General features: G+C 48.9%; 1 protein-coding gene across 1 annotated transcript in view; it reads right to left on the reverse strand.

Moving 5' to 3' along the window:
- The window catches only part of kmt2a (lysine (K)-specific methyltransferase 2A), a gene marked incomplete at its 5' end in the record, with an annotated part of 39199 nt that extends 16624 nt beyond the window's left edge, over window positions 1–22575 (reverse strand). Inside the window, 19 exon segments of the mRNA XM_084466930.1 lie at window positions 112–206; window positions 312–526; window positions 2220–2293; window positions 2552–2662; window positions 3271–3447; window positions 5197–5384; window positions 5516–5629; window positions 6147–6267; window positions 7068–7166; window positions 7811–7957; window positions 8721–8963; window positions 9304–9380; window positions 9486–10195; window positions 10314–10542; window positions 10819–10996; window positions 11527–14843; window positions 15062–15134; window positions 22260–22521; window positions 22523–22575. Of these exon segments, the coding sequence (XP_084323056.1) occupies window positions 112–206; window positions 312–526; window positions 2220–2293; window positions 2552–2662; window positions 3271–3447; window positions 5197–5384; window positions 5516–5629; window positions 6147–6267; window positions 7068–7166; window positions 7811–7957; window positions 8721–8963; window positions 9304–9380; window positions 9486–10195; window positions 10314–10542; window positions 10819–10996; window positions 11527–14843; window positions 15062–15134; window positions 22260–22521; window positions 22523–22575 (6483 nt within the window).
- Window positions 22576–24598: the final 2023 nt, after the last annotated feature.

Raw genomic sequence — 24598 nt, forward strand, 5'->3', positions numbered from 1 at the left:
CGCCAAGCATAAGCATTAAAACGGTGTGTGTGTGTGTGTGTGTGTGTGTGTGTGTGTGTGTGTGTGTGTGTGTGTGTGTGTGTGTGTGTGTGTGTGTGTGTGTGTGCTCACATTGGTGTTTTCGTCCCCGTACTTGAGACACAGAATGCACAGGCGGTTATCGCTGACGCCCAGGGGGGGTGGGCGCTCTGGACCCTCGTCGCGGTCTGGAGGGAAAGAAGAAGAGGTGAGCCATGAAGCAAGACTCATTACACACCGGACAATAACGGATGGCCCGTGTGTGTAGGAGAGGGGTGGGAGGCCGGCCATACCGGGGAGCAGCGGAGGCGGCGGTGGTAGGGATAGGGGCAGTGGTGCGGTGGACGTGGGGGAGTCCGGCTCTCCGGGGGTCCTGGGGCGAGGGGCTGGAATGATCTTCTTGATGAGGAGAGGGTGCTCGAAGAGAGAGAGACCCTCTCGCTCCTGCCACTGGGCGTAGTTGTGGTCCAGGGACGGAGGCAGCACGGCATTGGGGAGGAGACCGCCGCTGAGAGGGTGAGAGGAGGGCGTTTAGTACAGACTCACTGGGAACAAGCAGCTGGTTGTGTGGCGGTTACAAAATGGTTGCATTAGACTGTGTAAACAACAGAATAGACATCATCAAGTGTTCCCGTCTAACTGTAGGCCTACAAAGCAGAACAACAGACCGGCAAGAAAGCGCTTTGAGTTGTGTTGCATCCATATAACGATGGAATATCAGGAGGGTGGCTCATCTGTATTCAAAGCTCAGGGGGTATGTTGGTATCAAGCACCAGTCTTTTTATGGCTCTGAGAGAAAACTGCCAGAGAAATTATTTTTTGTGTGGTACTGTTGAACAGTACTTCTAGTGAGCTATGACCCGTTAAACAACCAATGAACACATGCATGCAAAACTAAATTTGAACACAATCTGGCTGCAGAATTGGGCACCTTTCTTCATCTGTATTTTTTTTAACCATCCCTGCATTCTGAATGTAAATAATTGGCTGTGTATCTCTGGTGTTGGAAATAAGCCTATATCAGCAATGATTAAGCTAGAGAGTCATTCATTTAATTAACAATCAGGTGTAAATACACGAGAAAACCACAAATCTGACCACACAGATTGGATGATGGGCGCAGGACATGAAATTTGATACTGTTGTGTTTGCCTCCCATATTGCCTAGAGACAAGTCTGATAGACGGACTGGGAAACCCAATAGCCAAATGTGCTGCGAGTGTGTGTGTTTGTGACTGTTTGTGTATGTGTGCGAGATCAATGTACTGTGATATTAACTGTAATGCACAAAATGAAAATAGCACATCATGAATTGAAGGTCTGCTCCATACGCAAAAACTATCATCATAAATTTATTGCGGTGACTGAAGCAATAGAGGGCAAGCCATACAGTGTTATCCAGCCACGGGGAGAGAACCATCACGGTGAAACACGGCCAAGTTAATTTGCTGTTTAGGATTGACTTCAATGAGAACTAGCTGTCATCACCCCACCATGTTTAGTGACTGACTTCTCTTACAGTGGACCTCCCTTACAGTGGGCCATAGCGACAGTTTGGTTACCGTCATCATCAATGGTAGTAACATTCAGGCATTTTATTATTTAGAAGAGTCAGCAAATGTATCCTCCTTGGTAGTTCACACAGTCAGTTGATAAGCAACATCACAGGCCCCTGCGACACAGAGGTTTTGTCAAATCTAATTGGGTGCTGCAGCTTGACTCTGGGATATAAGGACCTCTTTATCCCCGGTCATGGTTCAGAGATAAGGAAGATTGAGTGTGAAATCCCAGTAAGTAAGTAAATAAATTGGTCACCTCGAACCAAAGTCAAGTGTTTTATTCCAAGAAGTTAAAAGGTTTTTTTTGGGGGGGGGGGGGGGGGGGGGGAGGGGGGGGGGGGCTTGATGTGAAAGAAGAATTTCCATTGGGACAGTAACCAGAAACGGGTCAGTCGCAGTGAAATTGACTGTCTGGATGACAGCAGAGCTTCTGACAGAATGATCTGGGACAAAGAATTGAGCACAAACTGGTGCTCCCAGACGAAACCTTAGCTGGTAGGTGCATTGTGCTGTTTTTAAGAAGATCAACAAATATTTGCATTTATTTTACATTCACCCAACGCACCATCTGCTCTCTGCTGCACTATTTATTGTGAAGTGTGGACCATTCATTTAAATGATTATGGTGGTAGTAAAACTTACTTGGCAGAGACTTTTTGTGCTTCCCAGAAGCTGGACTCCTTGACTTTAAACCATGGGAAGACTCGTTCCATTTGCTGCAACAGAAACATTAGGTTTATATATTTGCACATCAGCATCCTGCAACACCAATAGGGTGTGCCTCCATTCAAGTCCGAAAATAAGCTTTATTTATACCACAGAAAAATATATACATTTACAACTGCACAATGTGTTTGTATCAATGCCATTCTGGTATATTGAGTAGTAAAAAATGAACAGCAGCGGCTCTCTATAAAACACAGAACATACAAATTCAATTAGTTTCTGCATATTTATAGTTGTGTTTCTCCTACCCGGATGAAGAAGGACTTGACCATACTGTTGGCCTTGCGGCTCTCTGGCTGGCCGCCATCACTGTTCATAGCTGCCTGGAGGACTCTCACAATGTCATCGCTGAACTCCAGCTGCAGAGGAACAACAAGGCACACGGTGAAGGACAGCATCTTCATCTGGCCGCGCAAGTACGCACGCACGCCGGCTCGCAAGCACGCACACACACACACTTCAATGACAGTGAGCCAATAAGGTCATCCTCGGTTCTTATTGAAACCCACTTGACTTGGGCTCTGTTTCGGCCTCCATCTTTTATGATGAGTTGTTCACTGCTCTCAGAGCTAAACTCTTAAAGGCTTTTGCATTAGGAAATAAGTTGAACTACAACTGAATGCGGTGCTACATCGTTTATCCACAATAACAGGATGGATTTAACGGAACTGAGTATACACAAGGGAAATGCCACAAAAACATGCTGATAATTGAAAGAGGAAAAGCTGTACAAACAGCAACAGCAACGCTCGTTTTGTGTACTTTTGGACATTTAGTCCAACAATGCCGTCATCCGGTTCCGAGTCTTACTTCTGTAAAAACACACACAGCTCAGAATGGGTCACAAACCTCATTTAACTTACTGGCCACCAGGGCTCAGAAATCCACCTCCTGGTATTATAAATGTACCCGGGTCGGAGTGTGGACGCCAGAGGACCGCTGACGGGGACCCTGGGCACACACTCACCACTGACTTGTAGCGGCCCTGGTCCAGTTTCCTCTCCACAGACTCCAGGTCCGGAGGGGAGTCGCTGGGGACGGAGGTGGTCGCCTCGGTCAGGACAGGGGGGTCGGGACCCTCGGGGGAGCGCCGGGACGGGAGGCTCTCCTCCGTCTCCGGGTTCAACTCCGGAGGCTTCGCCGCCTGGAACCGCGACCATAGGAGGTTGAATTAGAACGGTCCATGTGTGGCCATGTATGCACGCTCGGCACGTTTTAAAAGTCTATTGTGGATGTTGCGGTCGGCTTTGGTAGTAGATTGCTCACAAACGAAACCATGGTTTTATGCAATTAATAAGCAATGGTGGAGAAAAAAAAATCGAATGCATCATTCTTAAAAGAATTCTTAAATTCCCATGGCATGAAAATTTCACTTTATGAGGTTTTCTAACATTAATATGAGTTCCCCTAGCCTGCCAGTAGCTAGAAAATGTGTTAGGTGTAAAACGAGCACTAGGTATCCTGCTCCACCTTTGAAAAAATGAAAGCTCAAATGCGCAGATTTGGAGTTTGGCCCCATATGTCTTCATTAGGGGCCATGTTACCTCCCCTTTCTCTGCTTTGCCCGCCCAGAGAATTTGGCCCGCCAATGAGACAATGAGCTACGACTGATGTGTGTGTGTGTGTGTGTGTGTGTGTGTGTGTGTGTGTGTGTGTGTGTGTGTGTGTGTGTGTGTGTGTGTGTGTGTGTGTGTGTGTGTGTGTGTGTGTGTGTGTGTGAATACACACACTGTAATGCAAGTGTTGTACACTTCTTTGTTATTTGGATAACCGTTCTGCTGTTGGTGTTATGGAACATAACACGCAACACAATAAGGCAAGCTTGCATTTGGTGAAAAGACTAGACTGCGTCGGGTTCTCTGACGTCGATACTCTTAGTGGGGGTTATCTCAGCCATGGTTGAGAAGGAATAGGGGGAAAGGAACTTTGGCTTTGACTCCCTGAAGTACATAAACCGCGACATGGAGGAGAAAGGGATTGTTGCCCGCGACTGTTCCCGCCGGAGCCCCGTTGCCTGCTGCCCGCTGCTGAGGCACCACCGCCCCGCGGCAGTGGTGCCTCGGCAGCGGGCAGTGGTGGTGGTGCCTCGGCGCTGCCCACTACCGAGGAGGTGGTGCCTCGGCAGCGGGCAGCGCCGAGGCTGGCTCCGGCGGGAAACAATCGCAGTCAACAATCCCTTTCTCCTCCATATTGTGGTTCAGTCTACTTCAGATTGATGTGGAAGTGGAAGAACCAAGGACGTTGGAGAACCCGACACAGTCGTTTGAGATTCATAATATCGTCTGGCGGCGCACACAGCTTTTGGCCGTGATAATATATTATATGATATTCATATCTATCTATGTATAATATGATATTATCTAGTTATAGAGCTCCAGGACTCCCACAGGAGCACCCTGAGTGTCTAGAATATTTACAGAACACGGCCAAAAGCTGTGTGTGCCTCGCCATTGCGATACATCCACTGTAAATACGAGCGCATGGAACCGTGGCCGCAAGCTGCTCAGGGCCACACCCCCACCCTCCACCTTGACCCGCCTCTAAAAAAACGGCACGTTTGTGGACAGGTCATTGTAGGACTGGCTCGTAGTAGCTGTAATTCTGCACCAAGGCTGAATTTTTTGAACTTCAAGTACTGTTTTAGGGGCCCACTAACAGCTATATAAAAGCATTCATAAAGTAGCATGCCATGGGATCTTTAAAATCCAAAGAAGAGGGTTCAAGGACGTTACATTAAACCAAATGAACACACAATGTATATTCTTCCGGTAGACCATTAATTGCTGTTTAAAATCGGCTGTTTACGTGGAACAGACATGCTATGGGCGCGGCGCTAGCTCTAATAATACCCATAACAATAACAACAACAACACCACCAGCGTCCCCTTCTCACCTGTCTGTAGCGCAGCACGTGTGTGGAGGTGCGGGAGTTGAGCAGCGCGGTGAGGACGTGGCGCACGCAGCCCTGCAGCTCCTCCTCCAGGGCCGTCCTCCATGCCGCCGGCTGGCGCTCCGTGCAGCAGGTGGAGCAGGTGTACGGCACGCTCTCCGGCAGCTTGGACACGAGCTCGTACAGCTCGTCTGGAAGAGACGGGAGGAGGCAGCAGGCGACGAGCCCATTAATAGTCGCGTTCAGGATGTCGTGGTAAGGCACAGGCACAGGCAGGGACGCACACACACGGACAGACGGATAGACAGACAGACGCACAAACCTGTGAGGTTCTCACACTTGGCGTGGACCCAGTGCTCGCAGCGGGCGCACTGCATCATCTTGCTGTCGTAGTCGTCTTCGTCGTAGCACTTGTCACACAGTGGACAGAAGTTCCCTGGAGGGAGACGGGATCACAGCAGGGGTTTGGCTAGCTTCTTCTTTTTTTTCTTTTTAATGAGTATCGGTCAATGAGTATAAATGGTGGTACCATACACTTGGAATGTGGATGGGCTCAATCACCATCGCCATCGCAAATTACGTTAGGATTCAGAGAACTGCAGACACAAATGTCTGCGGCAGAAGTCCATGCAGACTTTGTACAAATATATGCATTTGATTCTCAAAATAATCTCGGTGCCCTACATTACAGCATTCTGAAACGGCCCTATTCCCCCGTGTTAATGCATCAAAAAAAATGAAAAATGGGGGTAAACAGCGCTGTCAGGGATAAAGTTAAGTCAGTAAATCCAGAGAAAATATGACAATCAAAACCTCTAAACGGAAACGACAACTAATGAAGCCAGCCGCCCCAGCACCCATGACCTATAATTACAGGAAGTGAGAGACACTCACCCACAGCTTCTGCTAGTTTCAAATGCAGTACTTGAGGACTACCGCACAGCTGATCTCACCTTTAGCAAAGAGTTTGGCACAGTCATGACACATGGAGAAGTCATGGGACCACTGGGCATCGAACGCCTTCCCCGGTTTGGTGGCGCCGCAGCTCTTGCAGTGCACACACTTGGTGCAAACCTGGAAATCAGACAGCACAGCCATTACTACTTGATAGGAGGTGGACATAGTGGACAGTCAATTACCATATATATTTGTTTCCATGCATACGTTTCTGACCTTCTCAATTCAATCAATTGAAGCATTACATTAATGAATGTGTATATAGTTCTAGGTGTGACCTTGAACCTTCGATTATTTAAATCTTTGGACAGACGTAAGTTGACGTCAATAAATAAAGTTGTTCAAAGTTCACAAAATCGTTGTGTCGAGAGAATCAGCGGGACCTTGCATTGCGAGGAATGGGTGGGGGGGGCATCAAAACTCAAAGTCTTTTGGTGGATGGTTGACGCCATCTTCTGTGTGCAATTTGCTGCATTATGTTTTGCTTTCAATAAATGTGGTTATCGTATATATGTTTGATTTCCCATTTGTGTAAAGGAAGTGGCACCATCCAATCATTTTCAAGTAGAGCACATTCTATAGACGGTTAGTCTAGAAGGATACACAATGTCAGGGGGAAAAAAAATAATGTTTGGCAGCATTTCAAAACCATTAATCGTGCAAAAGTCACAAAAATTAGGCATCATTGAGACGCACGTATTACAAAATAGAACACGTCTCGACGATCAGTCGACAATGCGTCTGGAGTGATGAATCTCAATCGACTCATCAAACTCTTAGTCAAGGACAGCCCTTTGTAGTACCGTGGTTCACATCGGAATAGAAAATACAAGTCGAGTAACAAGACATCAGGCTACAGCCCACACTTGACCACATCCATGAGTGAGGCTGCCAGCTGCAGATAAGAGAGTCCGTACCCAGACTCTCTTCTTCTTGGTGGGCTTGGTAGGGTGCCGGGGGTCCAGGCAGTCGGGGTGATAGCTGTTACGGCACTCGTCGCACTCCAGCAGCTGCTGCTGAGGAAGTCAGACGGGACCAGGAGTTGAAACACTTCTGAGGCTACTGCATTACAATGCGGCGACAGACTGAGCATTCCTGAGTGTGTACACGAGCAGTCGCTATATGAGGCACCGCAGACGCACCGCTTAAATTAAATATTTTAGCACAGTCCAGGGCATAATACAGTTTTTATGAGTTGAAATAACAAGGCGCAGGTCTTTATTTTATATGATGTCTTTCAGTCGACACAAGGCCAAGTCAAATTAAGTGATTGGTTGCAGTTAATATACCCCTGAACAAAATAACTTGATTTAAGGAGGTCCAATGAAATGTTTTACGTCCCGCCCTTGATGAATAGAGATAGCAATTATTCCATGTTATTGACATGAAGTTATTAGCCCAGCTTCCCTAGTTTGAGCAACAGCTCATTAAACGGATTAGTAAGGCCCCAGTCAATAATGTCGCACAGAGGCTTTATTCTGAGTTGGCGCTCGGAAATCACAAAGTCCTGCACCGTCCCTCTATACATTCTGCCTCCCCACATGGGTGCATGAATAAAACATGCCCTGGAATCCCTTTTTTTTGTCTTTGGCAATAGAGGTGGGATCGCTGGAGGGCGAACACACACACCCACACACACACAAAGACACACGCTTCTTACTTTGGACTTGTGAGGCTGGCGTCCGCACACCTGGCAGAAGCGGCAGCGCCGACAGCACCAGTTCTCCCACTGCTCTTTCAGGGGCCGCTCTTTCTCCCCCAGGCAAAAGAGATGGAAGGGTTCACAGCATACCTGGCAGAACACAAACTGGGAAGGGAAGAAGAAACACAGTCAAGATGGTAGCAGCACGACAGCTCAACCCCACTATCGTGCCGACCACATAGATGACCCAGGTTTGACTCCTGCCTGCGGTCCTATGCTACATGTCCTCCCCTGCTCTCTTTCAACCTACTTCCCTCCCGTCTCTGTCCACTCTCCAGTCCATTAAGGCATAAAATGACCATAACAATAGCCACCAAACATATCAGTTAGGCTGGAATATTAAAAGGGTGCAGATACACACAGGAAGAGTGCAGCAGTTGACCTCAGCCTCACGCCACATAGTGAGGCAGCCACCTATGTGGCACGAGACAGAGGTCAAATGTTACACAGGTGGCCTTACTGGGATCCTCCCACACCAGCACACAGGTTGATGATGTAATCCGGTTGGAGTTGGAGCAATATTACAAGCAGAGCAGGTGATACATGCTGCCATGTCAGAGATCTCCCGAGTGTGTGTGGTGATGGCTTGTTTGCCTTTGATTGCTCAATGCACCAAAAGGTGTGCAGCCTCACCCAGCACCAGATTCCACTCTGATTCGGGCCAGGTGAAGCTACAGCCATCAACCACACACACACACACACACACACACACACACACACACACACACACACACACACACACACACACACACACACACACACACACACACACACACACACACACACACACACACACACACACACACACCACTAAGGAGGTTGGAGCCGGTTGATGAAGCACATTTGAGAGAAGTGTTTCTCTTCTCACCTCCACATTGCCGCTGCTGGCACACAGGAAGCAAAGCGCCCTAGGTGTGACAGGCACAGAAGTCAGCAGGCTGAGACCGCCTGCCTCCCACACCTTCTCCACGTCATGGTCCCTCTTGAAATCCACTCTGATGCGATGCACTCCGTCGAAGGGCGCTACAGACTTGGCCTGGCCCCTGGTCGAGGGAGTGCTCAGCCAGTTTAAAGTACTGCTACTGGGGGGTTTAGCGAACAGCGGCTTCTCCTATTGGACAAAGAAGGGGAGCAGAATGAGTGAGGTAAGTGAGGTATAAGTGAGGTTAAACTAATGACACAAAAAGACACCCTGAAAGTTTTCAAAGATATAAAAAGGTGTACAAGTACTTAATCAGGCAGGATTAAAACAAGTAAACACACACAAGGCAACATGAGTAATAACTTTACTGGTACACATTAACCTTTAAGTTCCTTAATAGCCACAATGCAGTAATAACAGGAGAGAGGATGTCGTTTTGATGTACATATTATTCACAAAAGTTTAAAACACTTGCTTTCTTCAGCGCTACGGATAATGACATAGAATGAAGCCTGCCAACTGCACTTACCTTGTCTTTTGGGCTTTGTTTACATGGTGGTGGAAAAGAGACAGGAGTGAACTTTTTTGGCTGTTTCAATTCATGGGCTAAATGAAACAAAAAAAAGGTGCACAAAAAAAATACAACATTTAGTCACAATTGTCAAGCATATGATCTTAAGAAGATGTGAGGCGATGAGACAGAAGCACAACCTGTAGTAGATGGAGCAGATGAACTTTGCTGTTGTGACGGCTGCTGCTGCTGCAGGGGCTTCTTGGAGTCACTCAGCGGAATCTTGGATGGTGCATCTTTCTTTGGAGGCGCCTGATTGGCTGAGGCCTGTGGCTGCTGCTGCGGCTCCTGCTGGGATTGTGTCTGAGACGGCGTCGATGGGGAGGGAGAGTTTTGGGCCGAAGAGGACGAGGAGGAGGATGATGAAGACGATGACGAAGAAGTCGAAGAGGAGGATGAGGAGGAGGAGGACGAGGAGAGTGACTGCTGTTGTTTGTGTCCCTTCCGGCTGGTGACACTGCCGGGCTTGGAGGACTGTTTGGAGTCGGGTGACAGGGTGGGGGTGATGGCCACAGATTGGGGCTGGGTTTGAGCTTGGAACGCGCTAGGAGGTGGAGGGGCTTCCTCTGAAGGACTGGGAGACGTGGCCGCAGGGGAGAACTGATGCGGTCTCAACTTCTCATCGCCTGGCTTTGGGGGAGGAGTTTCGCTCTTTTTGCGTGGAGGCTCCTCCTTGGTTTGTGCAGCTTGCGGAGGCTTGAGCCCGGGCTCCGAGCCCACGCCCTTAACGGGATTAAGGCCTTCCTTCTTCTCCGACAGTCTGTTCTTCTTCTTGTCCTTCTTGCTCTTTCCCTGCTTCTGGATAAACATTTTCGAGGGCATCCACTGCAAGTTCTGACATTTCCGCACCCTGTGGAAAAACAGATACAATTCGAGTTTAACTATACAAGGTCAATCTGCTAAACATACAAACCAAGTAGCCTTCTCACATCTATCACGTTTCATTTTGCGTTATTTCCCAGACTCACTTGCAGCATTGCTTTTTAATGTTTCGACCTCCGAACTTGGGCTTGTCCAGACAGTTGGTGCAGACACCACAGTCCTCCGGAACCTGACAGCCTGAGCACTGGCCACAGCGCCGCGACCTGCGGCCCTTCTTGGGAGGGGCATCCTGGGGGGTCTTCACCCGTGTCTCCCTGGGCTTCAGGGGAGGGGATTGAGGCTCCGCCTCCTCAGAGCCCGCCACCGATGACTTGTCTGTCGGATCATTTATCGGGTTACCACTCGACACACCACACACACACACACACACACACACACACACACACACACACACACACACACACACACACACACACACACACACACACACACACACACACACACACACACACACACACACACACACACTCTCTCTCTATTCTGTACATATTACTATAAGAGGCTCAAAGTAAATGCCACTGAACAGCACCCCAAACACTAAAGACTCACTAGTGCTGTGCCGCTATGCCTGTGGAGTGACTGGGCTCTTACCATCGTTCCCCATGGAAGACAAGATCTTCTCCCGCTCCTCCCAGGGCAAGGCACTGAGTGTGGGCATGTCGTCAGGGAACACTGCCCGGTTGCGACCCAGGGCCACGGCGGCCCGACGACAGACGTGCTTGATGCGTGGGCCGCGGACCGATGCCTCTGACGAGTCGCTCTCCTGGCTCTGTGTTATAGAAGAAATAAAGAAACAAGAGCCAAATTGGACAAGTGTCGACTGAATCCCAGGGATTCAAATGATTACAGCAGGGAGAGCAGGATCTGCCAAAGTGATGAGAAACTAATTTATTTAGCACCACATTCAAGTGGAATAGCGTCTTTTTGTTGTGTCCCCTGAGAATACTCTTATATTTAATGTTTAAATGTTTATAGAAAGCGAATATGGCATCTCAAAACTCTTAAAAGATTTGCTTATTTCATAAAAAACTATTGTCTACTTCAAAATGGAGATACTTTACAGCAACAATGCGATTGGTGCTCCTCTTTTCTGCATGATGCATGAGATACAGAATTCCCCTCATGTACATCAAGTTTCAGTATGAGCACTTGTGCAAGCGGTTATGTTTGAAGCATATCAAAATGAAAACTTGACAGTTGCTCCAATTTAACGGAATACAAATTACCATGACTTGACTGATATGGTGTTCATAATATTACTCATTGAAAAAGGAGAGCAAAAGGGGAATGCCAACAGACCTGGATCTTAGGCTGGTCCGGAGCCTTGAGCGACTTGCTCTTTTCTATCTTGAAGAGCTGGGCCTTGGCCTTCTTCAGCAGGCCCACCACCTGCTTGTCAGTCACAGGTTGTTTCTCTGCCTGGGCCAGCATGGAGCCCAACGAAGGGGCTGGGAGCTGTTGGCGCCCAGGCTGCCCGGGAAGGCCTGCTGACGGCTGGCTTATGGCACTTGGTTTTTCCATCTCCTTCTCCTCTTCCGCCGGCTCTGCTTCCTTGTCTGAAGGTCTGCCCTTCTTATGCAGGCGTCCCTTGACAAAGGACTGCGGAGCGGCCGAATGAACCATGGGCCTCTCTGTGGGAGCGGGCTCGGAAACCACATCAGACAATGTGGACTTCTTCCTCCCGGGGGCCTTCTTAGGAGCCAGGGATGCCCCGTCGTCCGTCTCCCTCCCATCGACAATGAAGAGGCTGGAAGCTACATTCGGGGACGTGTCGGGGGTCGGAACCTTCCCGCCCTTCTTCTCCCCCCAATCCCGTTTCCCTTCCCTCTTGTTCTCCTTCTCCCTTTCTCTGCTTCTGTCCAAATCCTTCTCCTTCGGAATGGATTCCTGAGAGGGCGGCAGGCTTCTCTCGCGTCTCTCTCCCTTTCCGGCCCCCCGGCCCGTCTCCTGGACACTGGAGGGGAAGAGGGGAAAGAGTTGGGAAGTGGCGGAGGACGTGGAGGACGAAGAGACCGGTTGTTCCGTGACTCCTCTTCTGCCATCTCGGGCCCCTTGGGAGGCGATGGCCAGAGGCGGAGCAGAGAAGGGGCTGAAAGCAGGAGTTAAGGCACTAGTGGCTAGTGGACTGGCCGACGCCCCCGGCAACGAGCTGGGGTTACTGCTGGAGACCGAGCTGGACAACGTGGAGCGTTCAGAGGAGCCCTTCCCCCTGGGGATATGGCCCATTTGGCTGCTGCGCCTGGTCATGGAATGGGAGGGAGACCGGGCGTGGGCGTGGAGCATGCCCAGGGCCCGCCTCCTCTTGCGTCGTAAGGCTCTTCCGGAGCTATGAGAAGACTGGTGAGGGGAGAGGGAGCCGGGACTGCTCCCGGAGGAGGGCTGCAACGTGACCGACTCAAAGATACGGGAGTGGGCCTCGCTGGGGGTGAAGCGTGGGGCGCGCAGCAGCGGGCTGCGCTTCTGGAGTGGGGCTTCGAAACGTGACGAGGATGGGTGCTGGTGTGACGCAGGGTGGTGCAAGGGGGTGAACAGACGGGTTCCCGCCGGCGCACCGCCGCTCGGGGCTTGGAACTGCACCTGGGCGGCTCCCCCGCCCCCTTGAGGCATCAGCCCCACGTCTTGGGCCGTGAGGGGTGCCGGGCGAAAGTTGTCGAACACGGGCTTGCGGATGAGGCCCTCCTTGGCGTATTTAGCGGAGGAGAAGCACTGCTGCTCGTTGCGGGGCTGGGATGTCCAACGGAAGGTGGGCTGCCTCAGGATGGAGCAGATGCGTTTGTCCTGTGATCTGGAAAGCACAGAGGGCCCGGGCAAGAAGGGGGTGACGGGGTGAGGCATCACCCAAGGAGACTGGGCGTGGTGGTCGCTGATGGCGGATGCGGTGGAGGAGGCCGACTGGAGGGGCTGCGGGGGGCTGAGAAGGGGAGGGGGTGGAGGAGAGGAAGAGGAGGAGGCCGTGGAGGATGCTTGCTGAGAACCACCGAGGGTGGAAGAGGACATCAACACTCCCGTCGCCGGGCTTATAATAGGCTTCTTGGCCCCGGTAGTCAGTGTCCCTCTCCCTCTCGGACCCAGCCCCGGCCGGCTCACTCCCTGAGCCCTGCGGACTCCCCGGTCCCGCTCAACGACCACCACGTGTTCTCGCTCCGAAGAGGGGGAGGACGGCCTTGAGCTGTGCAGCAAACTGTCCTCCATCTCGCCCTGGGAGGATGGGAAGGGTTCATCCGTCTCCGACGGGGCCTGCGTGGCTTCCGAAGCCTGGGAGTCGCAGGAGGAGTCATCCAGGCTAGGGCTGCTCGATCTAGAAGACTCTGCTGAGGAGAGCTGGGAGGAGTGCTGCGACAGGGCACTGGAGCCGCAGGAGGCCGCACTGCTGCTGAAGCGTCCGTTGGCTGTGCTGCTGGCGTTGTTGTTGAGCAGGCCGGCGGCAGGGGACACGATACCGGGGTCTGGGGCTGGGGGAGGAGGGGGAGGCAGGGAGTCCGCCGGAGTGGCGGTCCCAGTACCAGAAGCAGCAGCAGCAGCTGTAGAGGACACCAGGACAGGAGAGGGGGACGAGGAGGAGGTGGAGGTGAGCTGGGGGGGTGTGGAGACGGACGTAGGGGGCGTCTCCAGCCGCGCCATCTTCATGTGGTGCGGCGGGGTCCCAAAACTGCCCTCGTCTTCAATGAAGCGCTTGGGGGTTTTGATGATGCGCAGGGAGACCGTGCTCACTACGGGCATGATGAACTGCCTGATGTTCTTCAGCTGGGTCCTCCTCCGCCTCCTGATGCCGGCGTCCATAGCGCCGGCCCCCGGGCCCCCGATGGCCACAGCCTCCTTCTCCAGGAGCTTCTTCTTCTGCGCCCCTTTCTTGGCCCGCTGCAGCAGCTGTTTGGCGATGGTGGCGTCGGTGCGCTTGGACGACGGCATCCTGGCGGGCTTGACGTGCCGGGGGCTTTGCCTGAGCCCTAGGGGTCTGCCCAGCTTGGAGGGGGGCGGAGAGGAGTCTCTGTGCTCGGGATAGCCCTCGGCCTTCGGGTCCAGGGCTCCGTGGAAGGCCCCGGGGTGAGGGACGCTGCCCGAGAGCCGGGCGGCCGCCTCCGCTTCTGCCTTGAGCCGCTCGGCGGAGGGCGGTCGGCCACGTCTGCGCCGGGGAACGCCGGGTAGGGCTTTGAGGCGCGACTTCAGCGGGCTGAGTTTCACTTCCCTCAGCCGCTTGAGCTTGGTCACTTTGGATTCGCCGCGGGCCGCTTTGGGCAACTTGCTCTCAGTGTCCTGCTGATGGGCGGGGCCCAACAGCGCTCGTCTTGCAGACGACTTCCTGTCCTTCTCCTCCTGCGTCTCCACGGCCGGCGCCGGCCTGCCATCCTCCCCCGCCACTGCATGGCCGCTGGCGTGCCAGGCTCTCTGGCTGTTAGAGGATGGCGGGCGGCCTCTCCTCTTCTCCCCCAACCCGGAGCCCGGCGGCCTCCCAGGGAGCCTTTTGACCCGGTCAGCCGACCGCTCGGGGGCCCGGTCCGGCTTCCCCGGCGCTGGGGAGCTGGGGGACGAGGGGGAACTCAGAGACGCTGAGGCTTTCTGGGCAGTCAGGGAACGTGGGGGGCGACCTCTGGGCTTCTTCTCCTGCGTGAGCGCACCTGAGGGGTCGACAACACAATAGAGAGTGAGGCATGAGGTTGGACCCGTGGTTTGAACACAACAATGTATTTCGATCAGAAAGGCATGCAGCCTGTGAATGTCCCTAGTATTTAAAGAGCCATCACTAGAAGGATGTATTGACCGGTGTTCCATTTGTTTTACATTTCCACATTATAAATTCCCCAATGACAACAAGGAGACATTAAGAAAGGATTACCTGTGGAGGTGCCTGTAGGGCTCTGTATTCTTGTGTGTTCAGTGACTGTTCCAAATCCACAAAACGGTTCTTCCTACAAGGAATAGAAAATAAAAATAAAATTATATTATAAGTTATTTCAAATAAAAATAAAAAAGTACAACAAGGGGTAATTCTTCATATGAAATGGAGGAACCCAGCTTGCAACAGAACAATTGCTTGACCTGGTATCTAGCCTACATTTGAGTCAGACAAGGCTCAGTGCTTCATGGAAATACCAACATACTCAATCTCACTTTGGCATGCGGACTCACTTCTGTGCTCTCATGTGTCTCTGTGCTTTTGGGATGAGGTGCACGCAGTTACAAATACAGTTCAGACCACAACCCAGAGCCCCATTTTGAATAGGAGCCCATCCAAGCCGCACCAAATGATAGATATGCCAAAACCACTGCTTTCCTGTTCCCTGAAGGTAACGTGCTCTGCTGGTGAGTCATACCGAAGAATGTAAATTCTCTTGTCGGAGACGACCGAGAAGACACAAGGTGCAAAACCATGGACAGCCTTTCTCCGAAGGACAACGACAGAGTTGAGCTCAACCTGACTAGCACTGTGTGATCACTGGTCTTCCATTTCACCTGACCCCATAGGTGCTGCTGGCAGCACACAATATGGGCCTGACCACCTGACTTGCTTACCACCCCAGGTAGCTGTGGCAGCAGAGGTTGCTATGGTGTCTGCACAAACAGTGATGTCATTCAGCCAAGAGTCACTTTGTGCTAGGGGAGAGGTCTCTGTTTTCAAGTAAGCAGAGTCTTCTCTTGCTCACTTATATCTGCTTTTAATTTTTGAAGTTTAATAGTCATGAGGTTGTAGTAACACCCTTACATGAGGCATAGACCCATATCCATTACAGCCTTACCTTCTGAGGAGAGAAAGCTGATTAACTGTGTGTGTGTGTGTGTGTGTGTGTGTGTGTGTGTGTGTGTGTGTGTGTGTGTGTGTGTGTGTGTGTGTGTGTGTGTGTGTGTGTGTGTGTGTGTGTGGTTTATTTATAGCACAATTTGGAGCTGCAGTTAAGATCTGCACGGCCCAGTTGTAGGTGTCCCTATCCAGCAGAGGTTTACATTAGAGTGTAGAAACGTGGGCACAATTCCACATACACAGAAGTGATAGCTACATCCCTCCCAAAGAGGAATAAAAATGATACATCCAAATTTACTCTGAATCAAAACAGAGGGGTGATCCCTAGTCAAATAAGCACTGTTTGTTAGCCAACATCAAAACTTTATTAACTGGAGTGTGGGACATTCAATCATCCCATTTCCTCAAGCAATAACGCCTGACATGTTATTATTTAACATGAGGCATGAATCTCCTACATTGCCATAGGAATGATTACACTACACTTCACACAGTGTGAATACTACTGAACTCCTCAGAGTCCACTGCTCTCCACACTTCCAGCCCTCCCCACGGCTGCTAGTATGCAGGCTGCTGATGCAGAGCACAGGGGGGGAGGGGGGGGGGGGCGGAGTACAAATGGACAGCTCTGACTCGCTAGGAAGTGCGAGTAGTGCTCAATGACATCACAGGCAGGCTTGCGGCACATTAACACATGCTGGTGCCATGCGCAAAACACACCCATGTGTGTGTACACACACACACACACACACACACACACACACACACACACACACACACACACACACACACACACACACACACACACACACACACACACACACACACACACACACACACACACACACACACACACACACACACACACACAGCCCCTCCTCCTTTGCTCTGCGTCAGCCACACATACAGGCTCTTGTGAAAGAATCACCGGCAGCCCACCGAGCCCCTCCTCACGTGAACCGAGCAGAAGGATGTAAACAAGTGAGGGAAGGGCAGGGGAGTGTGTGTGTGGGGGGGAGGGAGGGGTGGGCATGCAGTAGGAGGGAAGGCTTGCGGGTGAAGGGGGACATGGAAACAGCGCCTTGACCACATGCTCCACAAAACAACAGAAGGAGCCGGATCTATATGGTGTCTCCTGGGAGCTGCCGGGGATGAAAGGGGCTTTTTGCGGGCGGGAGTGGGGTGGGGTGGGTCGGGGGGGGGGGAATTCAACACGCTCACACAGAAGCTAGCCTAAATCCTAATCTAAACAGGCCTCCCACACGCTACAAGGGCTCTCGCGCTCCTTTTCATCGGCCCAGCGCCTGCTCCTTGTGCAGCCATGCGCTAAAACGCACACATAAACACGCGCTGTCTCTCCCTCGGCTTCCTCCCCGCCCGCCCACTGGCTGCTGGAGCGTGGAGAAGCAGCATGTGTAAGGCAAGGCACTCCATGAGTTCCACGGTAGGGCGGCCGGGGCTGATAGGAAGGCAGCTTGTAAGTAAACAAACACTGTAGTAGACTCGGGTGAAGGTTGCAGGTAACTGACAGTGATGTCATGAGCCATGGTGATGTCATTAGTATCCAGAGTAGAGGAGACTAAATAAGGACAGGTTTTGAAAGTCTCTCATATATATACACACACATACATATATATAAAAATAAATTTACCATTAGCAGATTATACCCCCATCAGGTAATTTGATACTTTAATTTCTAAAAAGGTCACAGGCAGATCTAAACTATCACAACGGACCAGTCTAGAAACTAGATGAACCACAGAGAGCAATTGATTCATCTGGGGAAGTTACAGTATTATTTGCAGTTTAGAGGGCCTGTCCCCAGCCAGGATGAACGGATATGGTTACGGTTCAACTTCTGCAGCATGTCACTGAGAGCCCACGCACTGGCTGAGAAAGCTGACATAATTATCACTTATTTGTTTTTCAGCATGGCCTGAAGTACAACTCAAACAGATAGATGACTACTTCCATTATCTTTCTCACCAAAGCTTAACCAATACCAATTCAACAAACAGTAGGGAAAGAAATACGAGCGCAATCCAGTTAATAGCACCATGAACCACATGCAGCGAAGCGGCCCTGTGCCATCAGAGAAAACCCCCATCAACAACTTCAAGTGGTTCAACCCATCATTACTTAAATTCACCGGAATAGTTACTGCACAGGATAATTAAGTTCATTGCAAACATCCAGGGAATCCATATGTGTACGAGGTAGACCGCAATGTTCCCTGTAGTTAGAATCAGACAACTCAGTAAGGCTTATTCTGCATACATTCATTCAGGAATTAAGTGTGTAATGGACTATGCTCGTAAACCAAAAGCATCCAGGATCCAATTATACTATGTTATAGCACAATATCTGGGTTGGGAGACGGCACAGAGGCTGGGTCAGAAACCAGAAACTGCAAGGGGCGAAGTTAAGCCTTTTTTCATTACTGATATTGTACCGAAGAAAACACCTTCACGCCAGTGGATGAAGTTTTCAGAAGTGGATTTTAATAAGTGTATTTTCACAGTGGCCAGTCTACACAGTGTCGATTTGAAACCGACACAGACACTTAACATTATCTCCAGAGCCCCATCCGTGACATTTTGGGGAAACGAGAGCTAATTTTATTTCCAAGTTCAAATGATCAGGGCTGCTACATTTGTCATTCATTTGTACTTTATGGTAATTTTCTCATCATTTTCCCAGCAGGTCTTGTCTGTTATTCCCAGTAAAAAAAAGAAAAAAAAAAGAAAGAAAGAAAGAAAGAAAGAGGGACTGAACCCCTTCAAGGATGTAACCGTGGGAACTATACGGTACTACACAAATAAACATGACGGAATTTGATTGAAGTCAAAAGTCAACAGAGTGGTCTGACATGTTGCCTCGACAAACAACTCATCTGTTTCACAACCAATGGATGAAAATGCTCAAAAACTCACTCCAAGACATCCAAAGAAAGAAACACATTGAGGAACGCTGCTGAAGACCTCTACATGTAGACAATCTGCCCTTCTTGGAATGTTAACTGGTGATGAGCTCATGTACTATGCCCTTCTAATGACACAACGCTGCTTAAAGGAAAAGGCAGCTATTCCAAGAATTTCTTCTGCGAATAAGCAAGCACAAAACTTGACAGTGCAATGAATGATTCCCATGTCAAAATAATTTTATGGTTTTGTTGTCACAATAAACACTCAACAAATGGTGTGTGTGTGCGTCAAACTACTAAACATTTGCTCTGAGGTGTGCACACAAAACAAACATACAGGGAGGGAAGACTTGCTTCCTACACCTTGAGCAAATGTCTAGGATAGGACCCCAGCAGGAGGGCTAACTGTGGTTTTTGTGCACACGCACACATCCAGGCGAGCAAGCAAACACCAAGTTGGTACTCCAAGTAAAAACAAAGACACGAACACACACACACACACACACACACACACACACACACACACACACACACACACACACACACACACACACACACACACACACACACACACACACACACACACACACACACACACACACACACACACACACAGGTGAAATCCTTTGCCCGCCTGCTGTAGCCGAATAAAGGCGTGGATGGGAGGGTCTGTGACTAATTCTCCTCCCAGCGCTGCCCCGTGGGGAGGAGGGCTCGCCTCACACCCTTTGATATCCTTGCCTGTGCTCTTTCAGCCGCCCGCACTTTGTGAGAGCCCGAATAAAGCAGACACAAAGCTTCCAGCTCCAGTCCACACGCTGTCCTGGGGATGGGGAGGGGACGGGGGAAGGGGCATTTAAATAGGCCAAACACCTGCTGGACCCAAGCCCCTTCCACAAAGTAGCCGGTGGAGAGAGAGAGAGGACATTTTGTTTTGATACTTTTGTACAGAAGATTAAACATTAGTCCCAATCTGTGAGGGGAATAACAATCAAATTGAAAAATCCTTATTTTGAAACTCTTCCAAAGTATATTTACATGTGCCTTCTGGATGGATCAGTGTATGCGCTTAGTGTTTGAAGGGGAGGCTTTATATTTTAAATAAGAGTAAATAGTAAATTCAGTGAATAAAAAACTATTTAGGTGGACTGAAAATAGATTTCCAGCATGAACATGTAAAAGCAAACAGCCCCCCCATCCCCATTTAAGAAGAACCAACAAGCAGAGCCCTTTTGAGACACCCGCAATGGGCTCCAGTAATCTATTCCAAAGTGGCAGCTGTCAGAAGAAAAAGTGTCCTGCCTCTCAAACGTGTCTCTCTCAGAAGTGCATTTGGTTCTTTCTGCCCGGATGGAGGGAGGGAGGGAGGAGGGTAGGGGGGAGTAAAGTGTCTGTTTTGGGGCTGGCCCTGTGGGCCCAGCAGGCTGCAGTGCACCTGACAAATCCTGCCCCGGTCTGGCCAGGCAGGCATAACATCCTGTCTCAATGCAATCATCACGCCTTGCCTGCAACAGCAATCAGCTGGATATTTTAAGTCTGTCTCTTTACATCCCAGCTACTGTTACACTTATATGGCTTTCAGTAATTGTTATAACAATATAATGCATGTTATAAAAACAATTATCCTTGTTCAAAATATGTCAAAAGTGCAACGTCAAAAGTATAACGGTAATAAATGACGTTTTGACTGTTTGATAATAATCCTTGCACTTTTGATTAAAATACAAATGTGTTAAACATCAGACGGATGAATAGTGAATCGCGATGTGCAACCCCACGGTACACTCCCACCGCAATGAACGCGTGCTGCTCATCATGAAAAAGGAAGATGGTAGTTCGCTAAAGCGAACACACCCCCACATCACAAGGTCCACCGAGAAGAGGCTCGTTGTTATTGTAGCGCCCGAGCAGCGGCGGAGGCTGCTCCATCAGTGACCCGAACCACGCACAAAATAGGAAACATGCGCTGCAAAGGTCTCAAGAATGCGATATTTCGTCATCGCCAGCATTAGCCACAAACATTAAATTATATTGCTACCAGCTACGCAGTGTGTGTGTGTGTGTGTGTGTGTGTGTGTGTGTGTGTGTGTGTGTGTGTGTGTGTGTGTGTGTGTGTGTGTGTGTGTGTGTGTGTGCGCGCGCGTGCGTGTGTAGAGGAGGGGGGGGGGGGGGGGGAGAACATGTCCACCTCCCATTTTCCTATGCATCAGCAATAGCCCCAATGGCTAGCGTGGCGTAATGCGTAGCATGGTAGCTGTTTTGGCTAAACATTGCAATAGCTTGTAGAAGTGTGCAATCGGGCTAGCTACCCGCTAACCCCAGCCACCCACCGCATAGCGGCGTCTGAACGAGTGTAAACACAGCGGGTCGATGTGTAACTCGTAACTCTCTCAGGCAGAGCCTAGTTGAACCCCAAGATGTTAGCTTGCTAGCTAGCCAGCCTGCTAGGCTAGCCAAGCCTCGCTGTAAGGTTGACACCTCGCTGAGAGCAGACAGCTCCAGACCCCCCAAATGCACGATTAGCTCCTTAGCTCCTTAGCTAGCTAACTGGGAGGTTATTGTACACACGTATTGAGACGGGGCTCTGGTGCGGGTTAGGACGGCTTCCCTCTGGCGAGGGGATACACCGTTACCCTCAGAACTAAAGCTGGACCACCATTCAACCATCTTGGCACATCAAGTTGACATGTTGTGATTTGAAACTGGTCTCCGTTAACGGGGATATTCAGTTGGGTAGACGTCTAGGGAGACAGCACACCTTTACTAAGGTTAACGTTGCACATGATGTGGAGGATCTTGTGGTTATTAAAGTGTATCCAGATATCTCCACATGTCTCGATCTCACGTCTAGTTAGCTGGTCGGTAGTCACACTGATGCTACACACAGACCCACAACACACAACAGTCACAGATAGTGAGATGTGTGTGTGTTTTTTTTAAGCACTCTCACTGTACGGGATAGGTTTTGTAACCAACCAAATGAAGATGTGGTGTTACCGTAGAGAGAGAGCAGTGATGCTAAGAGTAGTGTTAGCCAGCATCTCTACAAACATGAACATAACTGTACAATAAACAGCTCCATCTCTAGATAACAACACAGTGGTCTACATCCAGGACCACAGTGTGACCCGTCGGACTCTAGGATCATTTAATGATAAAAGGCCAGCAACCAACTCAAAGTTGCTGAGCATCTTTGAGATGCCAAGTTAGTCCATCAGTCGCACTTGGGTCCAGGATCAGATAGTCAGGACTTGATGGAACAGCACATCATCTGAATAGGTGTAAGGTAGTTACTCAAAGAGATCCCGGACTAAACGTGGTGCCCTTATCTCAGAGGTTCTGGTGTGGTTCTCAGATGGGTCCGGTTCTTACCTCCCCGCTACTCGTGTCACTCGATTCTCCCAAAACATCCCGAAATGTCTGCAGGTTGGTACCGATCACAGAGGAGACCTGGAGCGCAGCATCAAACCCGGGTCCGAGACCAGTGGTAGGCTGGTGGGTCTCCGAGGCACTCCTGAGGGATGCAGTGACCCTCACTCGGCCTGCTCTCCTCCCGGTACCGGAGTTGCTGCTCCCTCCGGGCCGAGCGGGGAACCGCCACCGACAGCTGTGCGCCATTTTACACTCTGCCTGTCTGCCCTGCGATCAGAGAAGTCGGTGGGCGGAACCCTAAACCAGCACTCCACATAAACAAGCTCCACCAAAGCATTCTGCTCTCACTGGTCGAAAGATTATTATCCATGTTGCGGGGTTGAGTCGAAGAAACCCCGACAATGCATTTCCTTAGAGCTCCCATTAGCACACTGTGTAGCTAAATCCAAAACACGTTCAGGGGCTTTGCCCGGGAAAGGAAACTTAGTTGAAACACAAGAACAAAACCGTTATGTTACCGACAACTGACCGAGGAACAGAGCATGTGTCGGGTTCTGCTGCCTCAAGTCTACTCTCTTCACTCACAATATATGAAACACATATTTATTCACATTTCATTTAGAATTCGTTTATTAATGTTTTTATAGATTTTCCTTTTAATATTGCTCTCAAATGTTTTGTGTGCAATACATGTATTTAATTACTCCTGTTTTCTGTTTATATTGTTTTATTGTCTAATTATAATATTATAATATATATATATTTTATATTATTATTTAATTATTTATTTATTGTTAAAAAAAAAAGTTTACACCTGCTTAACAGAGGTGTCTATGAATTATGATGGCGATAAATTAGGCAACATTTTAGCTACAAACATATTGGATATAATTATAGTCTGAAAGGGATAATAAAGCATGCCACTGTGTTTTTCAAACTGGTCAAGAGCTTTCGAAATCCTTTGCACGTAAATGTTTTAGAATGATATATTTAAAGCAATTGAATACTTTAAATAGAGTTCAGCAAAGGTAGTAGGCCAAAATACTGATGCCTATCCAACACATACTGGCAACACACGCCTACTACACGATACTAACATATATACCAGTCTATACATGGAAGATACATAACACAACCATTCAAGTAAAAGTGTGCTGAGAATAGAGGTATAGGGTAGGTATAGATATAGGGTATCCTTTTGGAGGACAACAAACCCAAGAAGAACAGAATCCTCTGTTGACACAGATTTATATTCTCGTCTGCCTGTCTGCTGCTGCTTCCAGCCTAATGTTGATGAACTAGAGTACAATGGGCCTTAACTGAATAAACAAAGAATTGAAAATCATGTCTAGCTATTACTGATGTTAATGTGTTTTGATGCAGACTCAGATATAAAACCACATTTCATATATAATATACTGAAGGAAATATTGCACATCAAAGCCAAAACGGACACAATCCAATAAAGTTAACAAATCTAAATAATAAAATAATCAAAAGGAAATTTGAAATGTGAAATTAATACCAGAATGATTGATCCCGGGTATCACATTCAAACATATTATCTCTGATTATAGAGAGGATATATTCATAAACACTGCTGATGAATAAAATATAATATATCACTCCTGGTGTGCGTAGATTTGACATCATTTTTTTTGTTATTCAGTTAAACGTATGAACATCATGAATAACTGAATATCATGTGGTCCAGAAAAGTATTCTATGAAGATCAACAGTTATAAAGCAAGAAGTCCAAGGGTTCTTAAATGGATGGACACACACACACAAAAAAAAAAAATGTTGAAGTGTAGTCGCTAGTTAATGTAACAAATTATTACTAGTCTGTGTTATATAAAAATAGGTGTCATTTAGGCCCAATATTTTGTCATTTAGCAGGCAGTTTTTTTCAAAGCGTATTACACTACAAAAGATAAAGGTCATTAGGAGCAGGTGGCAGTTAGGAACCTTGCTTAATGTTTTTGTATTGTGCACACCGGAGACAGAAAACTATCTTGACACAATCAGCTTGGATTCTCTCCAGATTCTGTGTCCAGATTTCTGAACCATACTCACCCTTTGGAAGTACTGCATTATGATACACAGGTAAGTTTGAGGGATATTGTGGAAGAGTCAAATACAACGATTACAAAAGGCAAGTATAAAATACGAAACAAAAAACGTTTCTGGTGATATTTTCTAGTGAAACCATAACAAATAACCATATCTTAAATAATAACAGTTTTTATTTCTGAATCATACTGTACACCCAAATTAAGAATGTAATAATCACAAGGAAAACTTCATTATATTTGAACCAAGTAATTATTCAATTGGTA

Source organism: Micromesistius poutassou, assembly GCF_964030765.1.
Source record: "Micromesistius poutassou genome assembly, chromosome: 4".
Taxonomy (NCBI): Eukaryota; Metazoa; Chordata; class Actinopteri; order Gadiformes; family Gadidae; genus Micromesistius; species Micromesistius poutassou.